At 37.3% G+C, this 21080-nt stretch overlaps 3 protein-coding genes across 3 annotated transcripts in view; 1 reads left to right on the top strand and 2 right to left on the bottom strand.

Moving 5' to 3' along the window:
- ADGB (androglobin) overlaps positions 1 to 21080 on the bottom strand; it is a 218191-nt gene that overhangs the window by 8828 nt on the left and 188283 nt on the right. The window contains exons 33-35 of the mRNA XM_054686389.2: positions 20076 to 20297; positions 5229 to 5325; positions 4496 to 4679 (exon numbers count right to left, since the gene is read on the bottom strand). Coding sequence (XP_054542364.1) covers positions 4496 to 4679; positions 5229 to 5325; positions 20076 to 20297 — 503 coding nt within the window. The remainder of the gene's footprint in view (positions 1 to 4495; positions 4680 to 5228; positions 5326 to 20075; positions 20298 to 21080) is intronic.
- LOC748208 (KATNB1-like protein 1) lies at positions 2742 to 3793 on the top strand. Its single transcript, XM_054686390.2, is given in 2 exon segments — positions 2742 to 2880; positions 2882 to 3793. Coding segments are annotated over 2 exon segments (912 nt in total). The 5' UTR covers positions 2742 to 2796; the 3' UTR covers positions 3710 to 3793.
- Positions 7101 to 8527, bottom strand: LOC452348 (transmembrane emp24 domain-containing protein 2-like). The gene has a single exon (XM_054686391.2). It carries the CDS (start codon positions 8444 to 8446, stop codon positions 7841 to 7843), a length of 606 nt encoding a protein of 201 aa, XP_054542366.1. The 5' UTR covers positions 8447 to 8527; the 3' UTR covers positions 7101 to 7840.

Below are 21080 nucleotides of genomic sequence, written 5' to 3'. Positions count from 1 at the left end.
GGATTGACTAAACCAATTGCACAAGTAGAAGATAGTAGTGACATATTAAAGAGAGAAAGACAGCAAGAGAATAAGCAGGAGAGACATTTTAAGAACGTGTGTAAATAAGTTTAATATACATCAGTAATCCCTTGAGGAATGAGTATAAAACATATTCATTCTCCTATCTGATAAAAAATATGTTATTGATCATGTTTCTCTTAAAATGGCTTCAATCAAAACTAGGGCTCTCTCTGTGCCTCTCACATAAATGAATGGGAGTGAACTCAAAGCTGTCTGAGTTAGTATTTTTTCCCCATTTCCTATCTGCTGCATTTATTTGGTTATTACACACAAAAACCACAAACAGCAATCCTGAAAATTCCCTTTTGTTTTCTAATCTAATCTAAATTATTTCCCAGATGGGAAATTGAACTTACACAATTTTAATATCCATTCATTGATTTACTGCTTCATTAATGAAACAAACCTTTGCAAAACAGACATTCCTCTGAAGCTCTGGGGACACAACAGTGAATCTAAACAGAATATCTGTCCACATATAGTCTATATTGTAGCAGAGAATAATCAAAAATGAAAGCATAGTATTTACAATATATCTACAATTTCATATGCCAATAAATAAATGCACATGCAGGGTAAGTGCCTTCAAGAAAAATAAGACTAGGCACGGTTACACAAATTTTGAGGGTAGTAATTTTGAAAGAGCAGCTGGTGAAGATCTCTCTAATAAGTGACCCTAGATAAGAGATCTCATAAAAGGAAAGTTTTACATTTTACACTTTGGGGAAAGAATATTCCAGGAAGAGAGAGGAGTGAGGTCAAAGGCCCAGAGGTGGGAACATGCCTTGCTGTTAGTGGAAAGGCAAAGTCACCTAGGCAAAAGGTGGATAAAAAGATCAGAGAGGAAAGCTCTGGAGGTCATCATCAAGATTTTGGTTTATTTCTTAATGTAATGTAAAGCCATTAGGGAAGTGAAATGATTCTACCTTCATTTTAAATATGCATTATGATAACCATTAGTGTAATTCACAAAATATTGCTGGTTATCTTCCAGGTACCTCGTAGCATTGCCCTCCCTCTTTATTAGCTTGCTGGGGCTGCTGTAAGAACCACAAATTGGGTTTAGACAACAGAAATGCATTGCCTCACAGTGCTTGATGCTACAAGTTTGGCATCAAGGTGTCACCAAGGTGGGTTCCTTCTTTGAAGTTGTATGTGACTACGTGACTTGCTCTGGTCAGTGAAATGTGAGTGCAAATGAATGTGCCATTTCTGGGTAGAAATAGTCACAGCCAATGTGCAATTCCCCATGTTCTCTTCCCCTGTTGTAATAATCATGGTAGAAGTGTCTCTATGGAAGCTCCTTCAGCCAGGGGATCTTGATAAGAAAGTTGCTCTATTGAACCGCACTGGACACATAGCTAGAATGAGAAATACCGTTTTACTGTTTTTAGCCAGAGTTGGTGAACTAAGGCCTGTAAAGTTAATCTGGCTTATTGCTTATTTTTCTAAGTAAAGTTTTATTCATTTTGCCATTATCCTATTTATTTAGGTATTATCTGTGATTTTGTGTAAAAAATGGTAATGTTGAGTAGATGCAACATAAATATTTCCTATTTGGGCCTTTACAGAAAATAAGTCTGCCAAACACTATGTTAGGCCACTGTGATATTGGGGGTTTTGTTACCACAGGATAAGACTAGTTTGTCATGATTGGTACAATTGTTTTGTGGCAAAGCAGAGACCACATTTTGGAGGGGCAAAGATGGAAGCAGTTAGATCAGTAACCGGGCTATAGCAATCCTCTGAATAAGAAAGAATGACAGGTTAGGCTAGGGTGGTGTATATATATTGGATATATTTTCAAGGTAGAGTCGAGAGGTTCTGACAATTCCTCGCACGTGAGGAGTGACAGAAGTCAAAGGTGTCTCCATAGTCTCTGCTTGGGCAACTGAAAGAATGCAATTGGTATTGACCGAGATGGAGAATCTTGGTGGGGTGACATATTTGCGCTGAGATGGGAAGGAGGGCAAGCATTCTTGAATTTGGATTTAGAGAGGTTCTGTTTGAGGTGCCTATTGGACAAACAAGAAGAGATGTCAAATAGGCACAAGAAGAGATGTCAAATAGGCACATTCGTCACATGAGCCATTACTGGAAATGACAGTCTCACTGTAGCTAAAATATTTAGAATTTCCTATAGGCTTTAGTGTCTTTGGGGATGTGTAGGAGTGTGTGCGTGTGTGTTGCAGGGAGGAGGGAGAAAAAAAGATTCTCATTATCCGTAGTGGGAAGTTACCCATATGTATTTATTGAATTTCCCCTTTTCTAGTATGATACTCCCATTTTCAATAAAGTATAGTCTTCTACAATTTAGAAATCCTTTTTTCGTTTGTTGTCATCTCTAACTAAAGGACACCTATTCTTCTACTGGGGTGAACGGATGACAATAATCTGGATGCAAAAAGTTGAAGTGGTGATCTGCAATTCCTAAATAGCCTTAAGCTGAACAAACCCAACTATTTTCATCTTCCTCCTACTTCACTTTTACTTCCTAACATATCTGCTGCCACCAATTGCTGAGCCTTTTTGGGGATTCTGTAGGCATTCTGAGGAGCTAATTGGCTTGTTAAGACTTTTCCCAGCTATCCCGGCGGGCCGCGCGCGCGGCCGCGTTTGAATGGCCCTCGGCCCAGAAGCCGAGGGACGCTCTAGGCTGTAGGGCGCGGATTGTCAGCGTGGAGGCTGGGCTGAGGCGCCGCGGTACCATGAGGCGCCGGTACTTAAGAGATTATGGCATCGGAAACTCACAATGTTAAAAAACGGAACTTTTGTAATAAGATTGAGGATCATTTCATTGATCTTCCTAGAAAAAACGATCTCTAATTTCACTAATAAGAACATGAAGGAGGTTAAGAAGTCTCCAAAACAGTTGGCTGCTTACATAAATAGAACAGTTGGACAAACTGTGAAAAGCCCAGATAAACTTCGTAAAGTGATCTATCTCAGAAAGAAAGTTCATCATCCCTTTCCAAATCTTTGTTACAGAAAAAAACAGCCCCCTGGAAGTGGGGGCTGTGACATGGCAAATAAAGAAAATGAACTGGCTTGTGCAGGCCACCTGCCTGAAAAATTACACCATGACAGTCGAACATATTTGGTTAACTCCAGTGATTCTGGTTCTTCACAGACAGAAAGCCCATCATCAAAATATACTGGGTTTTTTTCTGAGGTTTCTCAGGACCATGAAACAATGGTCCAAGTTTTGTTCAGCAGGAATATGAGATTGAATGTAGCTTTAATTTTCTGGAGAAAGAGAAGTATAAGTGAACTTGTAGCTTATTTGTTGAGGATAGAAGATCTTGGCGTTGTGGTAGATTGCCTTCCTGTGCTCACCAATTGTTTACAGGAAGAAAAACAATATATCTCATTTGGTTGCTGTGTAGACTTGTTGCCTCTAGTAAAGTCACTACTTAAAAGCAAATTTGAAGAATATGTTATAGTTGGTTTAAACTGGCTTCAAGCAGTCATTAAAAGGTGGTGGTCAGAACTATCATCCGAAACAGAAATTTTAAATGATGGAAATATTCAAATTTTAAAACAATTAAGTGGATTATGGGAACAGGAAAACCATCTTACTTTGGTTCCAGGATATACTGGTAATATAGCTAAGGATGTAGATGCCTATTTATTACAGTTACATTGAGAGATTTCATCTACTAAAGAGCATTTGGTTTTTCAAAACATCCCTGAACTGTGTAATTTACAAAAAAAAGTCTCGTCTGAGAACTGTGAACTGTGGAAGAAATCAAAACTATTTTTTCTTTTAAAAAGCCACGTAATGAAACCACTAATGAAATCCCAACAATCTGCTTCACATTGAAGTGGAAAAATATCCAAAAGGAGCAGCTTCAATTTCATTGAGGTGAAAGTGCACTATGTAGATTGTTCACCTTTGCTGCATTTGGGAATTATATGGTTATTTGGTAACATTAAGAACTACTGGATTTGAATGCAATCCTGCATAAAAATATAATTTATACTATGTGAAAAAATAAGACAGGACTTACCAGTAGGAACCACCAAGAACAATCATCATTAACTTTTTTAAGATTGTGTTTTATTTAAAAAATACTTAAAAAAAAGACTTTTCCCACTGACAGTTTAGGATTTGTATGTCTCAAGCCGATTAATGTGATCTTCATCCAGTTATTTTCCAACTTGAACACATAATTTTGTTGTTGTTTTCTCTCCTATTCTTCCCATCTTTGAGGATAGATTCCCAATACTGCGTTTTAGGGGGATTTTAGGGAGGGAGTGAGATGAGATGTGTAGAATCAAATTTGTGATGTTTTCCTAGCAGTTGTGAATAATAGAAACCTATGTTTTCAAGACTTATTTCTATACAAAATATTATTTAATTATATAATTTCTTTTTAATGTTACGAAAGAATTTGCGAACTATAATCTATGTATGTGCTCTTAGACTCACCCGCATTTCCTTATACATATCCAGGACTTCATCCTTTAACTTCAACCGCTCTTCTTGGTCAATGTTTCGAATGCTAAGGACTCTGGTCCTATACTGTCGAAACTGATGAATTTCTTCCGCCTTTTGCATTGCCTGCTGCTGATTCAATTCATCTGTTTGCAGCAGAGGATCTGTATCTGTTTTCCTTGATACAAAAATCATCAAAAGATACAGATTTCATTTGGGAACTCTGGAATAAGCTTCACTTTAGACAGCAAATAATTTTAAATCATATCAACAGTGTGGTGGTCTGAGTCAAATAAAACATTAGGGATAGAAAAAATAAATGGTTGTTTTCTAGATATGCTATGCTCCATTTATTGAGTCACTGATATTTTAGGAAAATATTTTGGAGAAAATCAGTAAATTTGGATTCACCACTTGATGAGGTGATTGTGAAACTTGTGTTCAAAACTATGAGAATATCTTGTAGGTTTTCCTTTTGAATTTATACAGCTAGTAATTTTGATGATGTTTTCAAACTTATAAATATGCTTAATATATTTCTATCATCTAGTTATTAAAAATTGAATCTAATTAAATAATGGCAGCAGGTGTGATAGAAATATTTTGTAGCTCATCTCACCTTAATCAGGCCTCAAATTAAATCTTTACAGAAAATATTTAAGTATTTGAATAATCGATTTAACAAAACACACAGTTGTCTGCATCAATCATGTTTATGAAAACTTACCGAACATACTGACTTAAATCCATAAATTCTAGTGCTTTTCGAATAAGTCGTGGAGATGTTTCCAAAATTGTTGGAGATCGTGTACGAGGTCCTGTTCCTTTAAAAAAAAAACACACACACACAAAACAAAAAACCTAGGCTTTAAAAAATAATCAATAATGACTAACCAAATGACTATATCTCATTTTAATTGAAAATATTTTCTGTTGAAAAACAACCATTCATTGGACTTGTCTTATTTAATATAATGTTAATAATATATAATTATATGCTTATGTTTTGTTTATCCTCTAGCTGGTGTTACTATGCTTTTAGTTAAATGAAGGAGATGACAAAAATGAAAAATTTAAAAAATGCTATTCTAATCACACTTAAATGGAGGAGGATTAGTCTCCATTAATAAGAACAAGTCTTATGTTAAGTTACAAAATTTCATTACAAACAAGTTAAATGGCCCAGTATTTAATGAGATTGGGCTTTGCCTGAATGCTACACTAAGTACTACCAGGATTGGGATATAAATAGATTTTTTTACATATTTATACTGAAATATTGAAAACAGTATTTTACCTTCAATAAACTTGTAGTCCAGTGGAGTAGGCAATGTATAAAAGATAAACACTGAAAATCAAATTAGCAGCAGCTTTTTAATCCATAGACCAGTATCAAGCCCACAAGAACAGATTTAAAAGACTTGAGTCTAGGATATTAACTTTTCAGCATTTCCAGACTGCTGATTTTTTTTAAAAAACTACTGAAGTATAATTTACATATATAAAATTCAACCATTTTAAGGTTCTAATTCAATACTTCTTAGTAAATTTACCAAGTTGTGTGACCATCAACAAAATCCAGTTTTAAAACATTTTAATCATCCAAATAAGATCTCTCTTGTGTCCTATAATAGTCACTTTGTGTTCTCACCACAAACCCCGGGCAATCATTAATCTACTTATGTCTCTACAGATTTGTCTTTCCTGGACATTTTATGTAAGTAGGAGTGGATTACTGGGTCATATGGTAAAATTCTTCAACTTTCAAAGAAAGTGTCAAACCATGGTGTTTTGATCATTATTTTTAACTTTATGACCAATTTTGAAATTACATAGTAAAAATCTCCCTGCTTGGTTCATTTAAAAAAAAAAAAAAGTTGATTTTTATTTTTATTTTATTTATTTATTTATTTATTTATTTAATTTTATTTTTTAAAAAAGAATTGTTTATTTACCGAACCTGGGGCATATTAGATACAACCAATTTTAAATTTACATCTTTTAAATCAGTTTTGAAGTGTTTCACACACACAAAAAACTTGGCATGCAACAGTTGTCCTAAGGTAAAAGTCACCTCATTAATAAACTGTTGCAAGTGTTCTCATCCAAGGTGGAAGTATGGTTTATCCTGAACATGAAAACCTGTAACAAATTTAAATTAATTATATAAAACTCGTTACTTGTAGTTTTGCCCTTGCAAAGATCCAAAAAAAAAAAAATGTACAAGTAACTAATATGTATCAGTCACAACATAATCCTGGATCATCCCCATACCAAAACCAGATGCTCTTTTAATTTTAAACCCATCATCAGAGAACAAGAGAAAGTAATTTCATTTTACACAAAACAAGATTCACATGTGCCAAAAAAGAAAGACCCAAAAGAAACAAAAACCAAAACCCTAATGCTGACACTGATGGTCAGTACCCTAAACAGTGGCCCAAAGGCCACTGATCAAAAATAAAATAGTGGCTGTATATCAATGAAATGAAATCCAAGATGCTTTAACCCTTTGGCATCAGAAATCCGGATTTTTCCAATTATGTAAATGCTTATTTCTTACATGCCAAGAGTGGGAGAAGTGAATGTGCCAATGTGGAAAGAAAAAAAGCCACCACTCACTGGGACACCCAGAGAATTGGCTTTAACAGACAATTAGGGGGTTAGGCAGAAACCCAAAAATGGTTATTAGCTGCTTGTGTCATCAATTTAAGTGGAGATGACTGAGTCCTAAGGTACAATGTAAAAATGTATGCGGGAAAATGTATGCTGAGTCGTAGTTTTAAAGCAAAACAAGAAAACAAAGTATGAAAGTACCCAGCCTGGCAGCATACACCCAAGTCAGAGAGCTCTGCCATTAGGACGGGCAGAAACCCTCAAGATTCATACTGCTGTTTCTCATAAGGACTCAACAAAAATGAATCTTTAGTGACTTGAACCATAGACTGAAGGAATTCAAAGAATGCAGTCATTTTAGTAAAGTACTATCAGGCTTTGTGCTGATTTCCTGAACAAACTGCATTATATTATGAAAACAAAAGGAAAAGAAGAAATAATAAAAACTATACTCCCATATTTCACTTACAGTGTTTGAGTTCCTGGAAGGACCTATATAATGGAGGCAGCATTCAAACAAGAAATTATGCCAATCAACTGTCAGATTTTCACTATAATTTTCCTAAAAAGGCGTTTTTCCCCCCAATATCTATTAATCACAAAGAAACATAAATTTTGAATGTACAGTTCAGAAAATAAAAATGGAGAAACTAATGACATTATTATGACCAAGGTGTTTGGTAAACAGTGAATTCTGAGTTGGGATCATCAGGAAGAGGCTTTTTAAACAACCCTCCGGACTTCAAAAAATCTCTTCAGGTAGTAGATCTGTCCCAATGTCATGGCAACTAGAACAAGAGCTTCAAAGAAGGACCAAAGGACCACTCTGCTGTTTGTGTTGTCGTTGATGGCTCTGTGTATTCTTTCCCGGACTTCCATGTATTCCTGTTCGTGCTTTACAGCTGTCATCGCCACTGCTAGCTCATTGATCATTTCTTCTAGCTTGTTCTGGTGAGCTTCTGTTTCCATATCTTGTCCTTTTGGAGCCTCCCCAATATCGATGGTGAACATCACTATTTTTGGAGTCATGGTGGACATCCGGTTACTAAAACAAAATTTGTATGTTCCGTCCATGTGAGCAGCAAATGTGTATTTCCCACTGGATTCTCTGTCTCCTTTGTAAATTCCTTTGTTATCTGGTCCTGTAATCTCCACGTCGATGTCCAGGAAGCCGCCCTCCGCCACCTCGAAGATGAGGCCCATCTTGGTGCCCGAGGTGACCCGCTCAAAGAAGCACTCTTCAGCATGCGTGTCGATGCTAACGAAATAGCCCGAGACGGTGGCCAGGAGAGCGGCCAGGAGCACCAGCAGTTCAGCAAGCGTCACCATGGTGGGGCTGAGGCCGAAGCCAGGACCCGGACTGCGGCCTCCACAGCCGCCGCCGCCGCCCCGCTGCCTTCTCAGCCACCGCAGCCTAAGCCAAAAAGTTGATTTTTAAGAGCAGTTTTAGGGCCGGGCGCGGTGGCTCACGCCTGTAATCCCAACACTTTGGGAGGCCAAGGTGGGTGGATCACGAGGTCAGGAGTTCAAGACCAGCCTGACCAAGATGGTGAAACCCCGTCTCTACTAAAAATACAAAAATTAGCTGGGCACAGTGGCAGCCGCCTATAATCCCAGCTACTCGGGAGGCTGAGGCAGGAGAATCGCTTGAACCCGGGCGGCAGAGGTTGCAGTGAGCCAAGATCGCACCATTGCACTCCAGCCTGGGCGACAGAGTGAGACTCTGTCTCAGAAAACAACAACAACAACAAAAGAAACAGTTTTACGTTTCACAGTAAAATTGAGAGGAAGTACATACAGAGATATCCCATATCCCCCTTCTTCCTACACACACATTGTAGCCTCCCCCATTATTAACATCCCCTACCAGAGAGGTACATATATTACACAATCACACTATCTGCAAACAAATACAGTCTCCCTCCCTCCCTCCCTTCCTTCCTTTCTTCCCTTCCTCCCTTCCTCTCTCCCTCTCTCCCTCCCTGCCTTCCTTCCTTCCTTCCTTCGTTTCTTCCTTTTTTTCCCCCCAGAGTCTTGCTCTGTTGCTAGACTGGAGTGCAGTGGCGCGATCTTTGCTCACTGCAACTTCCGCCTCCCTGGTTCAAGCGATTCTCCTGCTTCAGCCTCCCAAGTAGCTGGGATTACAGGCACGCGCCACCACGCCAAGCTAATTTTTGTATTTTTAGTAGAGACAGTTTCATCACGTTAGTCAGGAGTTTTCTTTCTTTCTTCCCAGTTAGTGTGTCTTTTTAGTTCATTTCCTTGTCTTACTGTATTTTCTAGGAGTCTTGTACATGTTGAAAAAGAGTGGTAAGAGAGGACATCTTTGGCTTGCTCCTGATTTTAGTGGAAAAGCTTCTAATTCCTCACCATTAATAAAATGTAGGCCATAGGTTTTTTTGTAGAAAGCCTTTATCAGGATGAGTAAGTTCCCCTCCCACTTGGATCTTCTTTTTCAAAATTATTTTGGCTTTTCTGTTTTTTTTTTTTTTTTTTTGCATTTCCATATAAGTTTTGGGATTAGCATGTCACATTCTGTAAAATGTCTACTGTGATTTTGATAGAGATTATACTGAATTTATAGATCAATTTGAGGGGTATTACTATCTGAACAATAGGTCTTATAGTCCAAAACATAAATGATCTCTATATTTAGATAATTTAAAATTTCCTTTGGTGATGTTTTGTAGTTTTCAATACATAAATTCTACACTTGGTTAAATTTATTTCCATGTATTTATTATTGATGCTGTTGTGAATAAAACTGTCTTCTTAATTTCAATTTTGATTGTTCATCAATATGTAGAAATAAAAATGATTTGTTTACTAATCTTACATCATGTGACCCTGCCAAACTCACTTATTCAGTTTTTTTTTTTTTCTGTTAGAAGTTTAGCATATAGGAGAGTGTTGTCGGAGAATAGTTTTACTTCTTCGTTTCTAAGATTGATGTGTTTTATTTCTCTTTCTTGATTGAACTAGCAAGAACCTCCATTAAAATGTGGAATGTAAGTGGTTACAGTAGACATCCTGCCTTGTTCTTGACCTTAGGCTAAAATTATTCAGTTGTTCACCTTTAAGTATGATGTTTACCATAGGTTTTTCATAACTATCCTTTATCGGTCTGAGGAAATCCCCTTTTATTACCAGTTTGTTGTGAGTTTCTTTCTTTGTTCCTTCTCCCACTGTTCGTGCATTATTTTTATATGTTTGTACATTATAAGCCCAACTATATAGTTTTATAATAATTGTTAAATAAGTAAACAAATGGAAAAATCTATTTACGTTGTCTTCTAAAATTTACCTACATAATTACCTTTCTTTGTGAATGTGAATTCCCTTTGGATGTCACCTTCTTTCAGCCTGAAGGACTTCCTTTTGTATTTGTTTTAAGGCAGATCATCTGGAAACAAATTATCAAGCACAAACAAGTGCTTGCTTATTGTGAATGTGTTTAAATTTGCCTTAATTTCTATGAATTTTCTTTATTTCCTTTGTTTTCTGTCTCATTAAAATTTTTTTATTCCTTCTTTCTTTAGGTCTACTTTATTACTTTCTATCCAACTTGCTTTTTTTTCACTGCTGAATCTCCAACTATTTACTTATTTGTTTATTTATGTATTATCAATAGGTTTTTTGGGAACAGGATAATGCTTGTTTACATGGATAAATTCTTTAGTGGTGATTTCTGAGATTTTGGTGCACCCATTACTTGAGCTGTGTACACTGTACCCGATGTGTAGTCTTTTAGCCCTCACCTTCCTCTTATCCTTCCCCTAGTCCCCAAGTCCACTGTATCATTCTTATGCCTTTGTGTTCTCATAGCTTAGCTCCCACTTATAAGTGAGAACATACAATGTTTCATTTTTCATTCCTGGGTTAGTTCACTTTGAATGTGGTCTCCAACTGCATCCAGGTTGCTGTGAATGCCATTATTTCATTTCCTTTTATGGCTGAGTAGTATTCCATAGTGTGTGTGTATATATGTATATATGTATACGTGTGTGTGTGTATATATGTATATATATATACCACATTTTCTTTATCTACTTTTCGGTTGATGGGCTGGTTGGTTGATGGGTTGGTTGATGGACTGGTTCTGTATTTTGCAATTGCAAATTGTGCTGCTATAAACATGTGTGTGCAAGTGTCTTTTTCATATAGTGATTTCTTTTCCTTTGGGTAGGTACCCAGTAGTGGGATTGCTGGATCAAATGGTAGTTCTACTTTTAGTTCTTTAAGGAATCTCCACACTGTTTTCCATGGTGGTTGTACTAGTTTACATTCCTACCAGCAGTATAAGTCTTCCCTTTTCATCATGCCAACACCCAGATCTATTACTTTTTGTTTTTTTGATTGTGGCCATTCTTGCAGGAATAAGGTAGTATCACATTGTGGTTTTGATTTGCGTTTCCCTGATAATTAGTGATGTTGAGCATTTTTTCATATGTTTGTTGGCCATTTGTGTATCTTATTTTGAGATTGTCTATTCATGTCCTTAGCCCACTTTTTGATGGGGTTATTTGTTATTTTTTCTTGCTGATTTGTTTGAGTTCCTTGTAGATTCTGGATATTTGTCCTTTGTCGAATGCATAGTTTGGGAAGAATTTCTCCCACTCTGTGAGTTGTCTGTTTACTCTGCTGATTATTTCTTTTGCTGTGCTGAAGCTTTTTAGTTTAATTCTCATTTATTTATCTGTTTTTGTTGCATTTGCTTTTGGGTTCTTGGTCATGAAATCTTTGCCTAAGGGGTTTTTCTGATGTTATCTCCTGGAATCTTTATGGTTTCTGGTCTTAGATTTAAGTCTTTGATCCATCTTGAGTTGATTTTTGTATAAGATGAGAGATGAGGATACAGTTTCATTCTTCTACATGTGGCTTGCCAGTTATCCCAGCACCATTTGTTGAAAAGTGTGTCCTTTCCCCACTTTCTGTTTTGTTTGCTTTTTAAAGAACAGATGGCTGTAAGTAATTTGACTTTATTTCTGGGTTCTCTATTCTGTTCCATTGTCTACGTGTCTGTTTCCATGCAAGTACCATGCTGTTTTGGTAACTATAGCCTTGTAGTATAGTTTGAAGTTGGGCAATGTGATGCCTCCAGATTTCTTTTTGCTTAGTCTTGCTTTGGCTATGCAGATTGGTCATGCTTTCTCTATGTAGGCTCTTTTTTGGTTCCAAATGAATTTTTGGATTTTTTTTCTAGTTCTGTGAAGAATGATGATGGCATTTTGATGGGAATTGCATTGAATTTGTAGATTGCTTTTGGCAGTATGGTCATTTTGACAATATTCTACCCATCCATGAGCATGGGATGTGTTTTCATTTGTTTGTGTCATCTATGATTTCTTCCAGCAGTGTTTTATAGTTTTCCTTTTAGAGCTCTTTCACCTCCTTGGTTAGGTAAATTCCTAAGTTTTTTTTCTTTGCAGCTATTATGAAAGGGATTGAGTTCTTGATTTTTTTCTCAGTTTGGTTGCTACTGGTGTATAACAGTGCTACTTATTTGTGTACATTGATGTTTCATCCTGAAACTTTGCTGAATTCATTTATCAGATCTAGGAGCTTTTCGGATGAGTCTTTAGGGTTTTCTCAGTATACGATCATGTCATCAGCAAACAGCGAGTTTGACTTCCATGGTGCATATGTACCACATTTTCTTTATCCCATCTGTCACTGATGGGCATTTAGGTTGCTTCCATGTCTTTGCTATTCTGAGTAGTGCTGCAATGAACATTCACATGCATGTGTCTTTATGGTAGAATGATTTATATTCCTCTGGGTATACATCCAGTAATGGGATTGCTACATCAAATGGTTGAACTAATTTACACTCCCACCAACAGTGTATAAGTGTTCCTTTTTCTCCACAACCTGACCAGCATCTGTTATTTTTGGACTTTTTAATAATAGCCATTCTGGCTGGTGTGAGATGGTATCTCATTGTGGTTTTGATTTATATTTTTCTAATGATCAGTGACATTGAGCTTTTTTTCATGTGCTTATTGGCTGCATGTATGTCTTCTTTAGAAAAATGTCTGTTCATGTCCTTTTCCAACTTTTTAATGGGGTTGTTTTTCTCTTATAAATTTGTTTAAGTTCCTTATAGATGCTGAACATTACAACTTTGTCAGATGGATAGTTTGCAAAAATTTTCTCCCTTTCTGTAGGTTGTTTGTTTACTCTGTTGATAGTTTCTTTTACTGTGCAGAAGCTCTTAAGTTTAATAAGATTCTACTTGTTAATTTTTGCTTTTGTTGCAATTGCTTTTAGGTGTCTTTGTCATGAAATTTTTGCCTGTTCCCATGTGCAATTGATATACTACATTGTAGTTACTCTGCATTCTGATTCCCCAAGGGATTATTGTGGCTTTTCTTTGTTTAGTTGTTTGTTTACTTAGCAATTTGCTTCTAGAGTCTTATTTCCCCTGCAATTTTCAGCTAATGATGTTTCTAATGATTTTCTTTAATTTTTATTTATTTTTAATCCTGGCTTCCTTGGGGTCACCAATGGGTCAGAATAGGGGTCATACAATGTTTTCTCGAAGATTTCTCTTAAACTCCTTGATTCAGTAAAGCTTCCACTCTTGACAAGGAGACCTTTATGTAGTTTAGGGTACACATTCAAAGTTCTGGCAGTGTACAAAGCTGTCCCCACTTTCACTGGTTTAAAGTCTCATACTCAAATAAGGACAAGTAGATAAGATGGACCCTCTGCAGTCTCTCCTTTTTTGTTGTGGTTCTCAGTTTTAGTAATTACTTTTTATTTAGTTTTATGCCTTCAGTTGATTTTTAGGTTTCTAAAACATTTTAATAATTTTTTTCTAGTTTATTGTTGCTTCTTCCTTTTTTTCGGAGAGGATGTGTCAGGTTCTCACTCTCCTATTCCCCAGGTCCCACCCCCCTTTCCTTAACTATTTAATTTTGCATGTAAGTGTGGTTGTAATAGGCCACAGTAATATTTAATATTGAAAATTGCTTAATTTATAATTTGTTAGAAGTTATAACTCATTCAGAAATGTTATTTACTACAAACTTTTAAAAAATATAAAAAACAATATCCAAATTATTTTTTAATTTTTTCAAAAATATACAAAATCATGATAAACTTGTGAGAAAACAGTAAGGTTTTTTCTCCAATGGGACAATAGAACGCAGGGAGCCACTCAGTTTGCTCCCAACACCCCTTTCCAGCCACTCACTGGAGCTACCTTGGCAAGTACTCTAGGAGTATGGGAAAATGAAAACAATAAACTCACAACCTTTTTAACATACACAACCAGTTCTATCTACCCAGCCAAGGCATATTCTTCTTATGTGGAACTTCAACCTATATCTGCCTCCTTACCAACTGGACAGGCACCTGCACCTTAGTCTTCCTAATTGCCAACATTAACATTATCCCAGGAAATCAGACCCTACAAGTGCCCCTCAAAGCTCAAATCTGTCAGCGCAGGGCCATACAACTAATACCCCTACATATAGGGTTAGGAATGGCCACTGCTACAGGAACCGGAATAGCCAGTTTATCTACTTCATTATCCTACTACCACACACTCTCAAAGGATTTCTCAGACAGTTTGCAAGAAATAACAAAATCTATCCTTACTCTACAATCCCAAATAGACTCTTTGGCAGCAGTGACTCTCCAAAACCACTGAGGCCTAGACCTCCTCACTGCTGAGAAAGAAGGACTTTGTACCTTCTTAGGGGAAAAGTGTTGCTTTTACACTAACCAGTCAGGGATAGTACAAGACGCTGCCTGGCATTTACAGGAAAAGGCTTCTGAAATCAGCCAACACCTTTCAAACTCTTATACCAACTTCTGGAGTTGGGTGACATGGCTTCTCCCCTTTCTAGTTCCCATGACAGCCATCTTGCTATTACTCGCCTTCGGGCCCTGTATTTTTAACCTCCTTGTCAAATTTATTTCCTCCAGGATCAAGGCCATCAAGCTACAGATGGTCTTACAAATGGAACCCCAAATGAGCTCAACTCATAACTTCTACCAAGGACCCCTGGACTGACCCACTGGCTGTTTGGCTGGCCTAGAGAGCTCCTCTCTGGAGGCCACTACAACTGCAGTGCCCCTTCTTTGCCCCCATCCAGCAGGAAGTAGCTACAGTGGTCATCACCCCATTCCTAACAGCAGCTGGGGTGTCCTGTTTAGTGGGGGGATTGAAAGGTGAAGCCAGATTGACTTCCTGGGTCAAGTGGGGACTTGGAGAACTTTTCTGTCTTACAAGAGGATTGTAAAATGCACCAATCAGCACTCTGTAGCTAGCAAAGGGATTGTAAAATGCACCAATCAGCACTCTGTAAAACACAACAATCAGTGCTCTGTAAAACGCACCAATCAGTGCTCTGTAAAATGCACCAATCAGTGCTCTGTAAAATGCGCCAATCATCAGGAGTCTAAAAGTAGCCAATCGTGGGGAGGATTGAAAAAAGGGCAATCTGATAGGACAGAAACAGAACATGGGATGGGACAAATAATGGAATAAAAGCTGGCCACCACAGCCAGAAGCAGCAACCTGCTTGGGTCCCCTTCCATGTTGTGGAAGCTTTGTTCTTTTGCTCTTCACAATAAACCTTGCTACCACTCACTCCTTGGGTCCATGCCATCTTTAAGAGCTGTAACACTCACTGCGAAGGTCCGTGGCTTCATTCTTGAAGTCAGTGAGACCAGGAACCCACTGGAAGGAACCAACTCCAGACACAACGGGGTGCAAACATTAAAATGATAATAAATGTTTTCAAGTGTTTGAGAAATGTCTTGAAGACATTTTGTGCTTGGAGATAGGCTGCTTGGTCTAGGTCCTCCTTTCCTGCTGACTTTTATCTTTCCTCCCTGTTCTTATTTCTCCTCTCTATGCAAAAGTATACCTGTTCACAACTATGTAGACTTTATTGCAAATGTCCAAAGACTCTGATGGCCAAAGGTGTGAAGAAATTAGAAGCAGATGAGCTGAAACTGGGGCTTGAGCTTCCATGCCTTACAACACTGGTCTGGGACTCTGAGTAAAAAAAAAAAAGTCTGTGCTGTGACTGCCCCTGGGCTGGTATAAAATGATGAATCATGATTATAGTCAATTTTCTCAGTTTAAAGATTACCTTATTAGTTTCAGAGCACAGTGCAGACTGCATGGGTGGAGGTTGGTGCAGCCTTGGAGAAAACATTGATGAAAGAAATTGAAGGTGACATAAATAAATAGAAAAACATCCTGTGTTCATAGACTGGAAGAATTAATGTTAAAATGTCCATACCACTCAAAGCAATCCACAAATTCAATACAATCCCTACCAAAATTCTAATGTCGTTCTTCAGAGAAGTAGACAAAAAGATTCCTAAAATTTGTATGGAACCCCAAAAGGCACCATATATTCAAAGCTATCTGGACCAAAAATAACGAGGGAGGCATCACCAGACTTCAAAACATATTACAAAGCTACGCTAATCAAAACAACATGGTACTGGCATAAAAACAGACACATCAACAAATGGAATAGAGGCTGAGTGTGGTGGCTCACGCCTGTCATCCTAGCACTTTGGGAGGCCAAGGTGGGAGCATAGCTTGAGCCCAGGAATTCAAGAACAGCCAGGGCAATATGGTAAGACTGCATCTCTACAAAAATTAAAAAAAAAAAAAAAAAGCAAGGTGCGGTGGCACGTGCCTGTAGTCTCAGCTACTTAGGAAGCTGAGGTGGAGAACTGCTTGAGCCCAGGCGGTTGAGGCTGCAATGAGCTGTTATTGTGCCACTGAACTCCAGTTCGGGTGACCGAGCAAGGCCCTGTCTCAATAAAAACTAAACTGAAAACAAATGGAACAGAACACACAATGGGAAAGGGAAATCTCTTCAATAAATGGTGTTTGGAAAACCTGATATTCACATACAAAAGAAATAAAATGGACCCTTATATAAGAATCAGCTTAGGCCAGGGTGGCTCATGCCTGTAAACCCAGAACTTTAGGAGGCTGAGGCTGGAGGATTCCTTGAGCCCAGAAATTTGAGACTAGCCTGGGCAACACAGTGAGACCTCATCTCTATAAAAAATAAAATATTCACCAGAAATGGTGGCATGCGCTTATAGTCTCAGCTACTCAGGAGGCTGAGGTGGGCAGATCACTTGAGTCTGGGAGGTTGAGGCTGCAGCGAGCCATGATTGAGCCACTGTACTCCAACCTTTCTAAAAATAAAACAAAAACCAAAAATGATCAACTAAAAATAGATTAAAAACTTAAACATAAGTCCAGAAAGTATAAAACTACTAGAAGAAAAACAGGAGAAACAGCCCATGATATTAGTGTGGGCAATATTTTCTTTGAATATGATCCTAAGAGCACAGAAACAAAAGTAAAAATAGACAAGTGGGACTGTACCTAACTAAAAACCTTTGCTGTGCAAATGAAACAATGAAAAGTGATGAGTCAACCCATGGGTTGAGATAAAATATTTGCAAACCATACATTGGATAAGAGGCTAATATTCAATACATACAAGGAACTTAAGCTACTCAATAATAAGAAAGCAAATAACTAGATTAAAAAATGGGTAAAGAACCTGAATAGATATTACTCAAAAGAAGAGACACAAATGACCCACACATATATAAAAAGATGATTAACATCTCCAGTCATCAGAAAAATGCACGTTAAAACCACAATGAGATACTACCTCATACCTGCTACATTGGCTATTATAAAAAAAGATGAGAGATAACAAGCATTGGTGAGAGTGTGAATAAAAGGGAACTCAGGTACACTTTGGTGGTACTGGGAATTATTACAAGCCATTTGAAACACCAGTATGGAGGTTATTCAAGAAACTAAAAGTAGAATTACCACATGATACAGCAATCCTGCCTGTGGGTATATATCCAAAGGAATTAAAATAAGTACGTGAAAGAGGTGTCTGTACTTGCATGTGCATTACATTATTCACAACAGCCAATATATTGAAAGGACCAAAGTACGCATCAATAGAGGAATGGATTTTTTAAAATGTGGTATGTAGACACAATGGAATGCTCTTCAGCCTTTAACAAACAGAAAATTCTGTCATTTGCAACATTATGGACAAACCTGGAGGACAAGATGCTAAGTAAAAAAGCCAGCCACAGAGAGACAAATGCGGCATGATCTCATTTATATGTGGAATCTAAAAATGTTGAACTTGTAGATATAGATATTAGGATGGTGGTTACCAGAGGCTGGGGGGTCATAGTGTAGTGGACAAGGAAAGGGAAAATGTTGGTCAAAGGGTATAGTTAGTTTCAGTTAGCTAGAAGGAATAGGTTCTGGTGTTCTATTGCACAGCTTGGTGAACACAGCTAACAATTTATTGGATGTTTCAAAATAGCTCAAAGAGTGGATATTAAATGATCTCACTCCAAGGAAATAATAAGTATTTGAGGTAATGAATATATTTATTAGCCTGATTTGATCATTCCATAACCTATACACGTATCAAAACATCCCATTGTACCCCATAAATATATATAATTATTTGTTAATTAAAAATGAAATTTCAAAAAGGATTACTTTGTTAGCACATAAGTAAATAATTTGATATCAGAATTTAAGTTGCATTGTTTTGGCTACATTTTTCTATTTTATAGATCTTTAAATTAACTAAGGATGGGGAAAAGTTTGTGTTCAGTTCGAGATCACAATATATGGAGACCAAAGAGCTGGGTGTAAGTCCAGGTTCTACCCAAACTGCATCAGTTTCCTGCCCTTGGGTGAGTTATTTGCCAATTCTGTCATTTTAGAAGTGGAGATAGCAGTATATGCTTTCTCTAATTCCTGGAATCTCAAGTGAGATAAGTGGAAAAATTACTCTACAAATTAAAAATTAATATTAAATGAAATGTGTTCTAATGAGTTTTACTGCTACCATCATGTGAGCTATTACCTATTGAATGGGCATGTACTTTCAAAATATTCGTTAAAAAATATCAGAATCTCTTGTTAGTATAGTAAAAGATTCCTTTTAATTTTGGAATTTTCCTCTCAGTATGGAAATCACTTAAGGACATACTTTAGCTTTAAACACTTCTTAATTTAAAAATTCTCAGAATTGTTTAGCAATTTTGAGAAAAGAACCATTGTTGGCTTTTCTGAGAATGCTTCTTTCTAAGAGTTCTTTCTTTGCTGTCTGGGTTCAAAACAAGTAGAAAAATAGAGTAAGATTATACAATTGATCCAGGTTTAATCGGAGGATGTAGCTTGATGTGAGAGACAAATGGGCCATGATCACCTGAAGCTGACTGACTGTTCCAGCACAGTCTAGGTAGTGCTCACACCTGAGGGAGAAGCAGTGCTTCCATGGGCAGCCTCATTCATTCTCTCCAAATGCATTAATAGGACATTTAGTTCCCTTTAAGACAGAAGGAGTTGAGGAGTTGCTTAGGAATTCATGGAAACCAGGAGTGTGGAAAGGCATTTTCCTTTGATCAGGGTTTTAGTTCAGTTTAGTGAACAGATATGAATCCATACAGAAATGAATCAGGTCAGGGTGACTTGTGCACCACTGAAAATTGCTCTTTTTCAACATTTAAAAAATGACATTCTTAAAATTTGCTATGAAAGGTAAAAAGGAAATCTATCTTGTAGCATACTACAGATAACACAAAAAAATCTGTGTTTAACGACAAGTGTATGTGTGAATGCTGACATTGTATTTCTAGCATTTGTAGACACAGAAAACCTATACACAGAAAAAATATACCTGCAAATCTGTAGGGGGGCTTTTGCCCACTTTTGTCTTTTGGTTAATATTTAGTAATCAGGTCCTTGAGCAAATTCCCAACTCTGTTAAGTAAAATGAAAATCTATATATCGGAAAGACATCTTTTCTACTTTTATAGCCCTAGCCGTCACTTATGTTTAAGTTAAAATCTTTTCCATAATTTTTATTTGAAAATACATGTTTATGTTACCAATGACAGCAATACTTACGAATGTTCTCCTTCCGCGTGCTCTGCTCGCGCTCTTCCTTCCCTGGTGAAGACACTCCTCCACTTTCGCTACTCGTGGATTTTGCCACATCCCTCAAGCCTTTGGTCAATTGCCACTTCTTCCACACCGCACTCCCTGATCCTGTTTGTGTCATCTCTTTGCTCTCTGAACTTGCAGAATTCTTTGAGTTTGGTTCTTTTACACCACGTGCAGCTGTTTCTACTACAACATGACATGTGCATTACTGAAAAAGCTGGCATTCCATGAAATCACATGCAAACAGTAACAGGGCTTGATGATGGGAGCACAGATTTAGAGCAGATGACTCAAAAGCTCTATAACTTCTAACCAGAGCACTAGCAAAAGTAATGACTGTCACCCTAGAAGGCTGACCCAGGCAGGAAGTGTGTCTGAAAACTGCCTCCATATATTAAAATGTCACATAAAAATAGAGGCTTTTAGAAGTTGGGACAGCATAAATGGAAATGGGATATTTGAATTATTGGGGATGCTGTGAAGATCGGCCCTGGAGGAAGTACAACTAGCCCTATGCTGACAATGCTTCATAATAGATAAGGTGTTCCTCTCTGCAGGGGGATCCCTGTATGCAGACATTTATTTAAAATTGTCTTAAAATAGAGCTGAACAGAGCTCTTTCTTGTGACGTCATAAAGCTGGGAAGTTTTTTCTTGATACTCTGAGTCTATTCAGTGTTCCAGATCCCTAGCCTAGGAAAGACTATGTAAAACCTACCATAATTTCCTCATTATATAGAGACATTATTTTCCTATTTATCAATTGCAGGTGACCAAATTCATGTTATGTTCTGCATTGAATGAAAGGTGGCAATAGGAAAGTACTTAAGAGCATGAAGAAATGTTGAAATAAGAGGCAGATATTCAGTAGTCAAAAGTCGATTCCTTAAAAATATTATTAAAGTTGATATATCCCTAGAGCAAGACTGATTGAGGAAAAAAAAGGTAAAAAGGAAACTTATTCCAGTAA

Source organism: Pan troglodytes, chromosome 5 (genome assembly GCF_028858775.2).
Source record: "Pan troglodytes isolate AG18354 chromosome 5, NHGRI_mPanTro3-v2.0_pri, whole genome shotgun sequence".
Classification (NCBI taxonomy): Eukaryota; Metazoa; Chordata; class Mammalia; order Primates; family Hominidae; genus Pan; species Pan troglodytes.
The sequence above is the reverse complement of the archived record's forward strand: the minus strand, read 5'-3'. Positions and strand labels throughout refer to the sequence as shown.